This window comes from Manis pentadactyla, chromosome 4 (assembly GCF_030020395.1).
Source record: "Manis pentadactyla isolate mManPen7 chromosome 4, mManPen7.hap1, whole genome shotgun sequence".
Classification (NCBI taxonomy): Eukaryota; Metazoa; Chordata; class Mammalia; order Pholidota; family Manidae; genus Manis; species Manis pentadactyla.
The window spans coordinates 130,375,136-130,390,059 of NC_080022.1; the positions used below are offsets into that span (position 1 = coordinate 130,375,136).

General features: G+C 47.6%; 1 protein-coding gene across 3 annotated transcripts in view; it reads right to left on the minus strand.

Annotated features, from left to right (window-relative positions):
- Positions 1-14,924, minus strand: part of SHISA6 (shisa family member 6) — a 268,919-nt gene that overhangs the window by 234,277 nt on the left and 19,718 nt on the right. For all 3 annotated transcript variants that reach the window (XM_057500858.1, XM_057500857.1, XM_057500856.1), the window contains exon 2: positions 12,375-12,535. In XM_057500858.1, coding sequence (XP_057356841.1) covers positions 12,375-12,535 — 161 coding nt within the window. The remainder of the gene's footprint in view (positions 1-12,374; positions 12,536-14,924) is intronic.

The window sequence follows — 14,924 nt, forward strand, 5'->3', positions numbered from 1 at the left end:
CCTCCTACCTTTGGCTCCTAACATCTTTTATGTGCAGGCGATGGACTTGGAGTCCCCCATGAAGAAGGACCCCTAACACCCACTCAGGTGGAGGCTGGGGTCCCCTCACCCTGAGAGCTCTTAGCCTCCATGACCCTGAGGCCACCCTCCCCAAGTCCTGGGGCAGTTTGTTTCCCTGGCCCAGTGCCCTCTTGTCCTCTCTGCACAGTGCACGTTGGTACCCCGTTTTGCTAACTCGCCATGGTAACTGTGAATTCTACCCTGTCCTCAGCAGTCCAGCTTCCCATCGCCCTGCTCCTCAATGTGGTACCAGCTGGTTCACTGTCTCAATCCTCCTGCTTGGGTGCCGTGGGCAATCAGCGGGCCGGCTCCGTGACTCTCCCTTCTCCCACATCAGGCCCCCACTCAGGCTGCTTCCTGCAGCAGGGGCCAAGCCCGGAAGCTCCCAGGAGGAGGGGGCCCCGGCGTGGGGAGGATGCCTAGGCACAGCCAGATGGCCAGGGCTAAGGCAGGTTCTCTGGCTTCCAGAAGGCTCTGTTTTGAGGAACCCCCTTCTTAAGGCAACGCCGTGCTGGAAAATGCCATTCACTGCCCCCACCCAGGACAGGAATACACAGGCTTGGGACTCACTTTCTGAACAGCATTAAATTCTGAGGGGGACTGAACTCTTCCCCTCATGACAAGCCTGGCCTGGAGAGCACAACAGCCACTTGGCCATCAGGCTCACCTGGGCTCTCACCCACAGGGTCCCAAAATCCCAAGAGACAGGCAAGGTGTGTCGCCATTAGGAGAGTGAGCTCAGATGGGCAGCATGGGTCAGAGAACCTGCCACTGATAAGCCATCACCTGGGACAGGTGCCCCACTGCTCCTTAGGCTGAGCAAACACTGGCCGCTTCTGGCATCTTCCACACAAGACTAAGTCCATGGGTGTGGCAATCAGGAGCTGGCACAGGCCCACTGGGCCATAGGACAGACTTCACATAGTTTCAGGGGACTCCTGGCACCCTATCTGTGCCTCTGGTCAGTTTGACCTCAGGGCAGTGGTTTGACTGTGGTTTGACTGCCTGAATTCGGAGCCCAGCCTGGCCCCCTCTCAGTTGTGTGACCTTGGAGAGGATTCTGAAGCCCCCAAGCCTCAGTTTCCTCATCTTGAAAGTGGGCGTGATAATGGTGACTGCTTCACAGGGCTTCTACAAGATTTAAGTAAGTCAATGCATGGAAAGCACTTTACCAAACACCAGTGTTGTTAATATCAGTTAAAGAACAGGGTTCTCAGGCTTCCCAGGGTTAGTAGGCTAGCCGGGGAAGAGCAGGCGTGTCAGCATCCTGGATCCGGATTCGAGGTTCTTTCAGTGCAGCCTAAACGCAGCTGTTTCCAGAGCTACCAACCAGTGTGCCGTTTATTCACACCAAAAGAATGTCAGCCACGCCCCCACGACTCCCCCATGTGACCTGCAGTTCCTGACATGGAACTTGACTTAGGGGATTTTTAATGCACCATGCACTTCCTGGTTCATGTGTGCCAGGCCCTAGGCTGGGCACTGGGGACTAAAGGGTGAGCTGAGCTGAAGCCAGGTATGCCTTAGGGAGACAAACAGCATAGAGGTTATTAACTTATTTAATACTCACTATAACACACAGAAAAGAGATTCTTATCCCAGTCGACAGTCCAGGAAACTGAGGCACACAGAGGTCACGTAAATTGGTCAAGGCCCCACGGTTAGGAAGAGGTGGAGCTGGGTTCCAACTGTTGCCAGCACTCCTCACCCACTCCACTGACCCCCTGAAGTGATGGGGAGCCCAGGGTCCCACAGGTGCCCAGGGGAGGGGCTAACCCAGCCAGAGAGTCAGGTAACACACCCCAGGGGAAGAGAGCTAACTTGCGACCCGGCAGGTAAGGAGGAAGAGGTGAAGCTGAGGCAATGGACTAAAAGAGAATATTCCAGATGAAGCAAAGAGCAGAGCATGAGTGGGGAGCCTGAGAAGGCGCAGAGGGTCTGCCTCCCAGGAACTGCATGGGTTCAGTGGCCAGGGCTGCAGAGTCGGTGGGGGTTGGAAGAATGGAAGTTCCACTCTGGCTGAAGGGCCAAGCGGAAGCATGCTGTCTGAACCCCCACAGGGGTCCGTGTGAAGGAGGTCGCCAGTTCCTGGAGTAGTGGGGATGGGAGCCAGGGTGCTGACGGCAGAGGGGCAGGTGGGAAGAGGGGAAGTGGAGGCAGCAGGAGGACACAACGGTTGTGCAAAGTTCTGCTGTCAGGGAGAGAAGGGTGGGAGTGGTGTGAAAGGGAAGGAAGGCTTGTCCTTCTGTGTAAAGGTGGGGAGCAGAGTGCATTAACAGGCTGAACAAACAGAGGTCATAGAGGAGGGGAAGGGATGCAGATTAAGGGGGCAAGGTGTCTGAAATTAATGGGATCTGAGATAAAAGTGGAAGAGTGAGTCTAGTACAGCAGAAGGGGCTTTTTCAATGTAACCTTCAGTTGTCTACACCCATGGAGACCTTCTGAACCCTGAGTGTGTCACCACCCATCCCTCTTATGCATGCGTCCCTTGGAAATGTAATAAGCACGCTCATTCCATCACCACCCAGGCGACAGAGAAAGCCACCGAGAAGGTCAAGGCTGTAGAGGACCCTGGTCTGGGCTATAATGTGGTTAATTCATCGACCCTCCTTGAGGCTGTTCAACCAGCCTTAAAATCATGATCGAGCAATGCCCTGGCCAGAGTTGCAGAAAAGGGAAGAGGGGAAACAGGACCTGACATTTACAGAGCATCTCCTGGGCTCGTGGCTCTGTTAGCCGCTGACTCCCCTACAGTATCCTTGGGAGGGATGTGATCCTATTCCCACATTACATGGACGCAAATGCCACATGGAAGGCAGCTGTGGCTTTTCGAGAGCGAGTCAGAGCAGGGGTTGACTAATGAGAGCCCACGAGCCAAATCCTGCCCACCACCTGTAACTGTAAATGCCATTTGATGGGAATGTAGCTGTATTGCTGTGCTTTCTTTTGCCTTAAAATGGCATCCCTGAGCAGAGGCAATAGAGACTTTATGGCCACAGAACCTGAAACACATTAGACTCTGGTCCTTTCCAGAAAAAGTCTGTCAACTCCTGCTGGAGAGGCCTGGCCTGAGGTCTGTGGGCACATCCAAGCTTAGGGGGCATGTGGACTTGATTCATCTGATTCTGAGACCCCCAGGGTCTTGCCCTTGCATTGCCTTGCCCCCTTATGGGAGGGAGGGTATCTTCTGGTGGAAAGAGAAGTCAGAGAAAGTCTCTCATCAACCCACCTTGCGATAAGAAATGTTAGCCTGCCTCGCAGTGGGGCCCATTTCTACTACTTGGCAACCTGGGTAATCTTATTAAAACAGAAATCAGATCACATTTAAAGCCACACTCCTTACTGTGGCCTCCAAGACCCCACATGACTGGCCTGTGTCTACCCCTGCCCCCATCACACACACCTGCTCCTTTGTTCACCACACTCGACACCCATGTCTGCTTTTTGATCCTTAACCATGCCAGGTTTGCGTCCTCCCCAGGACCTTTGCACTCTCTATTCCCACCGCCCAGAATATCTCTCCACATCTCCCCATGACTGGCTCCTTCTCGTCAGTCAGGGACAAACTCAAAGGCCACCTCTCAAGCAGACATTCCATACCACTAACACTTAAATCAGCTCTGTCCGATGTAATGATATGAATCACAGATACGAGTTTTTTACAGTAAAATACACAGACACATGAATTTTACACTTTTTAGTCACATTTTAAAAAAGTGAGAAACAGGTGAAATTAATTATAATAGATTCCATTTCACCCAATATTTCCAAAATATTATCATTCCAATATGTAATGAATATAAAAAATTACAGAGGTATTTTATACTTTTTTTCATATCAACTCCTTGAAATCTTCTCTCTGAAGCACATTGCAAACACTCAAGAGCTACATGTGGCCCAGTTCCAAACATTTGAGAGAGTCAGACTTAAAATCACATTTTCCCCTGTCTGATGTGGCTCTGATGGCTTCACATTAAAGCTCACATCATCTCTACAACAGCACTCAGTAGGAGACAGCATTATTAGCCCCATTTCACAGATGGGGAAATCAAGGCAGCGTCTGGATTCACACCAGGCTGGCTCCGTAGTCTGTGCTTTCAACCCGACCTAAATTGCCTTTAATTCTTGGTTAAAGGTATGAATGGATCAGGTGATGGAATTTCAGAGAAAGGATCCTATATCACAAGGAAGTGAGTGAAAGCAAGAATGCAAATGAGGAGTGGCTCTGAAATGGACCATGTGAAGGTCTCACTGTCCAGAAATCACTCAACTGAAATGTCCCCCAAACTCCAAAGGAAGCAAGGAAGGAAAATAAAGGGTTGAACAAAATCGATGTGAAAGAATGGGTCTTTCCAAAATAAGAAAGGTGGCCTATGCACTCTTATTTACTGCATAAGCTTAAAAGGCTTGGTGGTCTGCTTGCTCAGTCTAGATTAAAGCTCTAAGAAAGGGGAGCAGATATGCCGAGACCAGTACAAGGAGTTAGCTGACTGCCCGGACCCGAGAAAGGAGATAACATCAAACCAGAAAAGCTGAGCCTAAGAACCCAGAGCTCTGCCATATGGAGGGGACCCACCCACATGCACAGCAGAGCGCCTGAGAGTCGAGCATTCCTCTCACAGAATGTTCCAGATTTAATTTATCACCCTTATGATTTTGTCAGGCTGCCTGCACCATTTGTACACCCCACTGCCTGCCCTCTGCAGCCTGCTGAACTCCTGGACAGCCTTTATGGCCTGCAAGCATCCCAGCCTCTGTGGAGCTTCGGGTTTCCCACTCTCTGCTTTGCACCCACCCACTGCATTGTCCTTGCGAGGATGGCTGCATGCTGGTCAATATTTCTTCAGAGGCTGGAGGCTGAAAGGCGCTCCAGTCAGGGACCCCCCAGGACCAGGACAACACTGGGTATATGATAAGCTCAGTGCGAACTATTTGAGAAGACAGAGTGATATATCATGTATTTTAGCCCATTTACCCAATCTTTAAAAAACATGAGACAAAAATCAGTTTTAGATGCTTCAATGGGCAAATGCACCCGTGCCTGAAGCTCGGATTAAGTGTGATAGCAGACTGTTTGTGAAGCTGAGATGAATGCTATCCTACTGTCTACGTTTAACATGAAGTGAAGTATAGGAAACCAGTAACAGAAGAGAGGCTGCGTGGCACAGTGCCTGAAGCCCAGGCTGGGGTTGGAATCCTCTCACCAATGTATGTGGTATGGGCAAGGTCTCCAATCAATTTTCTATCCTCAATTTTCTCATCTGTAACATGGGGGAAACTATGATACTAGCTCATAGGGTTGTGCTGACTAAATGACATAATGTGGGTAAAGCACGTATAATTGTGCTGGTACTTCACATTAACTATATTTTAAGCACCAACTAATGTTACTCCTGTTATCAAGGATTAGTGACACCTTTTCTCTACCACAAGGCTTGACTCAGTGAACTTTCTGGGCTTTTCAGACCCTGCAAGGAGACACTAGTCAAAGAGTGGCTTTCTCCTGTGGCTGCTGGGGTCAGCTTTTGGTCTACCACAGGTCATCCCTGGGGGAGAGGTAATCCAACATATGGGCAAAGAGTAATGAGACTGCAGTTAAGAAAGGTCAGTGCCAGGGCTGGGAGGCTGCTGAAACAAGAGGTACAGGTCTGTAATGAAACTGTTGCCAAGAGAAAACTTGCGAGTGACGGGATGGCCAAGAAAGCACTCGCGGTGAAGACGCAGAAGCAGGGTAGGCTATGTTAGCACATGTTTTAACAGAAGAGCTGAGAATCAGTCACTGCTGAAGATCCCCAAGGTGAGAGATGGACCAACATAATCAGGGAACCATGGAAAGGACTGCAGGCAGAGGCAAGCATCGGGAGTCAGCAGGAAGAAAGAAAAGGAGAAAAGAAGAGGTGGGGACAGAGAGAGGATGCAGCTGACACCAGAAAGGACAGTCACGATGATGGTGAGAATGAAGGTCACTGAGCATAAACTCTAGGCCAAGCCAGTGCCAAGCCCTTCAGATACATGGTTCACATCATCCAGCTCTTTCAATGGCTAGTTATGCACTTTACAGACTTGGAATGCAAGCACCAGAGCTTGGGTTCTAGAGCTGGTGAGTGGGGAAGCAGGACTCACACCCAGGCCTGCCTAGCTGCACACATCACACCTTCCACTCCAGCACTGGAGCCTGGATGCTGAGGCCTGGCCCTGCCACCTCTCACCTAAGTAATCCCCATGTGCCTCAGTTTCCACACAGACCAAGTATGGGTTGAGCCAGATGATCTCACCATCCCCTTGGAGCTCTGAAATGTCACAAAGCTATCATCTCAGCCTCCTCAAAAACAGTCGGTCCTGATCCCCTGGGGATGATTGCGAAAAGAAAAATCCCACTTCCTGTCAGGGGCTGAGGTTGACCAGAGGTTTCTCAGCATTCAGGTGTAAGGCCCCCATCATCTGGCTTCACCTGCAACCCTAACTCTCTCCCTGGGAACAGGGACTCTGAGTTTCCTGGGCTTCCAAGAACTCTGGAAAGGAGCCTTTTTGCCACAGTGAGCAGAATGGGCAGGACCCCTGGGTCCCATCTCTCCGAGCCCAGCCAGGGATGTGAAGCTCCCAGCCTCTGGCTGTACTGAGCCGTGGAGTCCCGAGTCAGGTCCAGTCAGGAGGAGAGAGGTCATGAGGCTGGGTGAGAAGCCGGGGCACTGGGAATCAGGCCTCTGAGTCAACTCACCACCAGATGACAAGCCTGCTGGGCTGTCAAAGTGACCCCCTGTACTAATTTCCATAGAGGGCAGGAGAAGGACACACAACCTTTATGGAAGCTCTTTGGAATGTAGCCACCTAACCAATACCTATGCCCTGGCTCCTGCCTCCATCCTATGAAGGGACCATATTGTCATTCATTCATTCTGTGCACAAACAGTCACTGAGCAACTATGACCTTCCTGGCAATGTTCTTGGTCCTGGGATGCCATGGTGAGTAAAAAGACAGAACTCTAACACGGCACTTCTGTTTGGATAGGAGTATAGGCAATAAGCCAATAAGCCAATGAATATACTATGCTAGATGGTGTGAGGACTCGGGAGAAAATAAAGCAGGGGACAGGAGCAGATGAGGTTAAGAAAGGTGCTGCCATCTGAGCATCGAACCTCACAGCACACATCTGGTGCTGGAAAGTTTCATAAAACCGAGGGCGAAAATACCCCAAGGCAAGAACACACATGACAAGAGGAGGGGTAGGCTGTCTAGGGGGAAAGGGTGTCACACAGAAGGTAAGAGGAGCCGCGGTGAGAGGAGCATGCAGCTGCCAAGCCACCCAGGCCTGACAAAGTGCCCCCTGCCCGCTGTCCTGCCTTCACTGTTGGTCTCCATGAAGCCTAAAGAGTCACGCCCCTTGGCCCCCTTAGTCTGCCATTAAAGCGTACAGCTTTGACAAGAGGCAGGATGACGGACTGTTGGTTTATACAACTCACAGTGGTGTGTAGCTGGAGCATAAATATTTATTTCCTCCAGCTGATGTCACTCTTGATAATGGGTAGTTGGATATCAAAGCTTTGGAAGCCCAACACATGACGTTATTGCTACTGTGAAAGACAGGCTCCCACTCTCCCCCAGTTGCCAAAGACAGGCTCTTTAGGAGTAAAGCAGGCCAGGCAAACAAACATGTCAGGTCCCCATTTCTGCCCATCCCCGGAGACCAAGCAAACTCCCCAAGCCTCTGAGATCTGGGTTCAGGGAACCCACACCCCATATGTGGTACATTTCCTGATGCTGGCTCTACTTGGCCTTCTAATTAATTCTGTTATTTCTGCTTGTGCCTGCTGCTGCCCAGGTGTCCCCATTCACAGCTGCAGACTGTCCTCACACCCTTCTGCCCCACCTGCCGTGGAGAGGACGTGTCCCTGCAGACCACCCACCTCAGCCAGCCAGGCCCAATCTTGTACTGATGTGAACCAAGCTCTGCAGCTCTCCAGATGGCCGTCTCCCTCTCAGCTCTGGTTCTCAAAGTTGGCTAAACAATGGAACCATGCAGGATGTTTTTGAAGAAGGCCCATGCCCAGCTTCTACCCAAGACCAATTAAACACCAATCTTGGTGGTAAGGGCCAGACATCAGCATTTTCAGAATCATCTGCATGATTCCAGCATGTGGCCAGGGCTGTGCTCAAAGGCTCTTGTTCAGCTTTCATGTGTGTGCAAATCACCTGACGATCTTGGTAAGACACAGATCCTGATTCAGTAGGTCTGGGGAAGCCCAAGATTCTGCATTTCTAACAAGCTCCCAAGAGACTTGGTCGCTGCTGGTCGTGGACCACATGCTGAGCAGCAATGGTCTACCAGAGGCCTGATTTGAGGGGAGGGGGATGGAACTGGATTTCACTGATTTTTCTATGTTCAAATTAACTGTCTGCTATGAATCTCCCTTTAGAGTTAGAGAGGGCTTTCTGGGAGAGTTAGGATCAAAGACTCTGTGGATAAAGTTCCTGTGGCCAGGATTCTCACCTGGCCCCAGTCGGTTAGCTCACTACACACGTGCGGGCAATACGTTGTTATTGACTCTATATAAAAGCTCCACCTAGTGCTCTGGGAGACATGGTGGCACGTCTGCAAGGCTGCAGGAGAGCAGAGCAGAGGCTGGAGTGGTGGCAGCACCAAGGACAGAGACTGAGACGGCTGCAGGGGTAGAGAAGCCCAGACGCAGAGACCAGCTTGCTGCATGCAGACTCGCTCTGAGTGGACAGGATTCTAGTGACTGACCTGCCACCATGGGGATAAAGTTGGGTATAACCCTTTCACCACAAGAACGTCTACTGTCATTTCTTTGGTCTCACTGAATCCATAGTGCACTTGTCCAGGACTGAAACCCACTGGCAAGGCAGGCTCTTAGAGAAAATAAGAGGAATTTTCTGCTAATGTGGAAACAGGACTACCTATGCCTAAGAAATGTTACAGGATCCACTCTCTCTTATAAGTAAGTGTCTAACAGAGCTCCCAGCACATAGTAGGTACTCAATAAATGGCACTTGTGCTGCTCATGGTATCCTTGTTCTTATTAGTATTAGGGTATGACCATCACTTCACTTTCTAACGCAAACAAGTGTGTGCCTTTGGTGTCCAAAATCCTGACAGAGCCCTACAAAGCCCTACAAACCAGCACAGGAAGTCTCAGACCCAGGGACTTTCATCTTGGACACAACCCTATGGACCCCACCTGGTCTAAAAACATAAATGCCTTTTTCCATGATTTTTTGTTTGTTTGTTTACAATGGGTTGTGGATATACTTCCACAGCTCAGTCATAGCTAATACTGAGCATCTGCCATGCGTCAGGACCTGTTTTAAGTGCCCTACTTGGCTTATGTCATTACACCCTTAAAAAGCTCCAGACAGCAGTACTACTTATTAGCCTCAAGGCCACAGAGGAAACTCAGAAAGGCAAAGAACTTGCCATGGTCACACACAGAGCAAGTAAACAGGGCCAGAAAATGGGGGGATTCAGAGCCCATGCTTTTACAGCGCTTCTCAAACTTTACTTGCTAACTGTGTTCATTAAAAGGCAAGTTCTCCTTCAGCAGGTAAGATGGAGCCTGAGATTCTACATCTCTCACAAACTCCCTGGTGATGCTAATGCAGCTGGTCTGTGGACAGCATTTTGAGTAGCAAAATTACTCATATGTTCTGATGCCTCCTGTATTTCTGGATATCTTCCTTAAGATCTCCCTAAAAAAAGTCTTGCCACCATCCTCTCATGATAGGTGGTTGACTTGATGCATGGCAAATAAGAGTGAATATGCACTTTGAACACTTATGAAAAGTTCTATTTAAACTTCTGCTCAAATTGCAATGTTCTGTGGCAAAGGATAGCAGCTATTTGGAAGAGCAGTTGTGTCCACTATAAGCTGTAGATGCTGCGGGTTATGAAATTGCTTTTAAATTTAAGTGTCACCATTGAGAAGGTGTTAGAAGCCAGGGAAACAATTCCAATCTCTAAAAGCAAAGTGAAGAGTTCCAATTTGAGAAATACAGGGTGGGACTTCTCCAAACACAGAAGTGAATCACGTAACTATAAGCTTTCCTTCTCAGATTACCAGAGGAGAGGATGTATACAGAAACCAGAAGAAATGACAAATCTTCTTGCCCAGTGAAAGACATTTAAGGGCTAATCAAGACTGTCCACTTAATCAGTCTGGACACAGTGACTGGGAATTAGCTGGTTTGTGAATTAGAGGAAATCAGAGCAGATTGAGGCAAACGTGAACTCCCCACAGGTGCTTTGCATAACAGAGTGACTTCAAGATCCAGACTCTAGACAGGGTCCTGGAGAAGCCTGACTTCAAAGGATGAGTCTTCAGAGAAACAAAAATACCCGGCTCAAAGCTGGCATAATGCCAAGGTTAGGATAAACAGTAACCAATGAAAATTAGGATTTGTTAGAATGGCACCTTTGTGCAATTTCTGTAGCCAGGTGACTCTCAAACTTTGCTCTCTATTAGAATCACCTGGGAATCTCTCAACAATCCCCCACCCTCTTCATGCTCGGGTTACACCCCCATATCAATTAATCAAAATCTCTGGAGACCCAAGTATCCTTCATTTTTAAAGCTCCCCATGTGATTCCAATGTGCAGCCAAGTCTGAGAACCACTGGCCTAGCCTTTCAGTGTCCTCTGTCATAAAATGAAGGAATTACTTTGGACCAGTGGTTCTTTAGCCTGTCTGCATATTAGAATCACTTTAGGGAGATTTGTACAATACTGATACCAGCAGTATCCGTAGAACTTCTGGTGAATTTGTGGAGCTCAGGCATCTGCATTTTTAAGGGCTCCTACAGGATTCAAATGTGCAGCTAGGTAGATAAACACTGGTCCAGATGTTTTTGCCAAGATTCCTTCTATATGATTACGTTTTAAGCATCTGTGCTACTAAGGCTCAAAATGCATCTTAGACTTTTTGCAAAGGCATATCTCCCATCTTTAGTTTTATAGCGGGTATTTCTAACTTTGGAGGGGCCTATGAATCCCCTTATATTATTTCTAAAATGTTGGCTGAATATGTATATTTACAAATATGTATATCTTCAAAAGAGCTTTTATCAGATTCTCAAAAGATTTAACTCTATTACCTTAAAGACAAGTATGTGATTCTGATTTAATAAATTTAATAAAATTCAAGAATGAAATGGAAAATACATTTGATCTCAGCTGTATTTTGAATTTTCAGTGAACCTACTGCCACCTAGTGGTTGCCTATCCTTATTGCAGATTTAGTTTAGACCGTCTGGCCCATCCTTTGAAAAGCTACAGGGTGATGAATGTGAGGATTTCAGATCCAAGCATCTAAGCTGTGACAGAAACTGGGGTCAGTATTAGGCTGTCTGGTAATGCTTACAATGAGAAATGACTTCCCCAGCTGCACTTGTAAGGACACAGTCCACTCAGATAATTCACATTCATGTCCCCAACTGGATTAGGATATTAGGGTTTTCTAGTCCAGATGGTTGTTATCTATATGCCTTGGTTTGAATCCTGGCTTTCTTTCTTACCAACCTTATATCCTTGGGAAAATTACTGACCCTTTCTGTTCCTCATAAATGGGGCCCATATAAGTACTTTTAAGGTTTCTGTGAAGAATAAGAAAATACATGTAAAATGCTCAGTGTAACACTTGCCAAAGAGCAAGATCCCAATAAATGTGAGGTTATATTACTGTAATTACAGATGTTTTATTATTATTACCATCTTAGTGACCTTGTCCAAGCCACTAAATTTCACTGAGCTTCATTTATGGATCCAGATGATCCTGCTTAGTTTCCTTCATAGGGTTATAGTGATGACTAATAAAAGAGTAGAAGGTATACTGCCATTGCATGGCAACTCATGACATATCCAGGCAATCTACAGAGCACAGGAAAGGGCCACTCCATGATATAAACATAATCTCTACCCTCGAGAGGTGCTTTCTGAGATCCTGATGGTGAGTGGTCCCTATAACTGACTGCAGCAATTTCTTGTCACATATCCAGCATGCTAGGCAGCCAAAACCATCTCACACATGGGCAAGCTCCCTTTCAGGTAAGAGAATATGCCAGTCACTCATTGAGTCACATATATCCTAAATCATCAGCTCTCCTTCAGCCTGGACACTCCATGGTGGCAGTCTCTACATGCCAACCCCTCCCAGGGGGACAGTCCCCAGTCTCTTTCACAAGCCAGACTGCCTACCAGAGTTGCTCACAGCAAGGCGCTTCACAATCTGCCCCATTGTGGCAGAAATATCACTGAAACCTCTCACCAGCCTCAGCAAAGACAATGCAGTTGGCTCTCACTTACCTGGAGTCTGCTTGGCTGTGCGCATGGGGGTGTAGTGGTTTGTGGAGGACGATCTGACCGGTGTGTTCTCTTTGGGAGAGGTATCGATAGCCGAGATAGTTTCTCTTTCACAGTGTGCTATGGGGATTGGTCCCTGTTGTCTTAAGATGTCAGCCAGAGCCCTAAACAAGGAGGAGATCACACAGTGAGATTCACTGAGCAGATGTTCATAACCACAAAGGGAGCTGGCCTTCTTTCACAGCCCCTTGACACATGGAGTGACAGGAAGGGACAGACACACAGCACTTCGTTCTGGATAGTCACAGCGTCACCTGGGGCTGGGCTTGGTGGAAACGCAGGGCAGAGGCTGCCTTACCTGGGGTGTGCACACTAAAAGGCAGTTATCATGGTTCCTTTCTTTAATTCATTTGACATCAACAAACTCCAAGCCCTTTCAAAATACTGGCTCCCCAAAGACCCTGCTGTGCCAGGCAGGTATCTACTGCAGCAAGCCAGCCAAAAGGCACCACAGTGAGGGGCTGACATTGGTATTTTGAGGGCTGGCCTCAACTCCAACAGCAGGTTACTAATATCAGGGGGACCAACCACCCCATGGAAGAACACACATTGAGTATCATGTCTTCTACACTGATGACTCAATGAGCACAAAGCCCAGCTCCCACCATCAGACAGGTGTGATTTAGCTGCAAAGAACAGGAACAGGACAGGACAGGATGTACAGATAAAAAGATAACTATCTGACCACATAGATGGTGGAGATAGTGAACTAACTGGAGCTTATAAGAGGGAGCAATTACAAACACAGAGAGGGAAACATACAAGAAGAGAGAGATGCACAGGGATGCTGCAGTTGCTGGAGAGGCCTGACCTATCAGCAAGGGCCCCAGCTTCTCCAGAGAGCAGCTTCAGCAACCAAACATGCATTGTTTGGTTGGGGACCCAGCATTCATTAGTCACTACAGAAACAGAGGTAAACAGGACACAGCTCCCGCCATCAAGGGGCTCACAATTTAAGGACAACCGCCTCCCACCTGGGTACAAACAGGACTCCCTCTGTAGGGAAGCTGGGGCACTCAAAAGCCACAGGGGACCACCCTCTGGATACTGTGATTCTAGGGCCAGGTCCCCAGGTCTGAGGGCATCCCTGTTCTGCACAAGCCAGGAGAGGACTCTTCCACCTGCTCAGGGTGTCCCTGATATGTAGGCAAGGCACCATGCCTCCAGGCCCCTGCCAGCCAGCCCAGCCCAGCTCATGGCTTCATTTGCACTGGGATTCCAGCTCCGGGCACTCTGCCCCCTTGGCAAATGACAACCACAGCAGTTTAAAAACGTGTCTGAGAGTGAATGGTTTCCTTCCATTATGCCGCCCCTGACATGCTGAACCTTCCTAGAAGAGCATCAAGCTGACAATCTTATCATTTAGTGGCATTTATATAGCAATTTCTGATTTTCCAAATGCTTTCCCCGAACAGGCTTCCTTTTCTCTCCGGCTGTAAAGGAAGGAACAGACCCATGCCACTACTGCCACTCACCCAGTGGACCCAATCTTGAGTGAGGGCACAAAAACTCATTCATCTGGTAAAGGAAGTTCAGGCAGACCTGGGGTCTGGGCCAGAGACCTGAGATTCAGGGCCTGGGAATAAGAAGGAAGAAATGCCCTAGAAGGTCAAGAAATGTGAGTTCTCATCCCAGCTCTGCCACTATGAGCCGTGCAGCTTGGGGCAGATCTGTTAACCTCTAAAATAAAAATGTAACCTTTTTTCCTATCAGCAAAACGAAGGGTTAAAACTAACATGATTTCTAAGATCCCTTCTAAATCTACAGTGATATATTTCTTTGAACCACACATCCATGCAACTTAGCTTGATCCCTTCATCCCTCGGGTTATCAGAAACATTGCCCTACCATGTTCCCATGGTAAAATAGTAAGCTAAACGCTATAACAGAAATAAAGACCAGCGGAATAGAACTGAGATCTTAGAAAGAAACACATGCCGTCTATGAGTCAATTAATTTTTTATAAGGATACCAAGACCATTCAACAAATGATGGTGGAACAACAAGTTTCTTCAACAAATGATGGTGGAACAACTAGATATCCACATGCAAAAGAATGAAGTTGGACCCTTAATTCACACTCTGTATAAAAAGGTAAGTCAAAAATGGATCATCAACCTAAATACTAGAGTTAAAGCTATAAACTCTTAGAAGAAAATATAGAAGTAAACCTTTGTGACCTTGGGTATGTCAATGGGGTCTTAGATATGACAATAATGGCACAAGTAACAAAAGAAAAGTTGAACTTCATCAAAATTAAAAACTTTTCTGCATCAGAGGATACCATGAAGAAACTGAAACCCACAGTATAAGAAAACACATTTGTAAATCACATTTTTGATAAGATTTGTATCCAGAATATGTAAAGAATTCTTACAAGTCAACAATTAAAAATAAACTCAATTTAAAAAATAAATAAAAATAAACTCAATTTAAAAGTGTCTAAAGGATATAAATTGGCCTTTCTCCAAAAAAAGTATGCCCAGAAAGTAG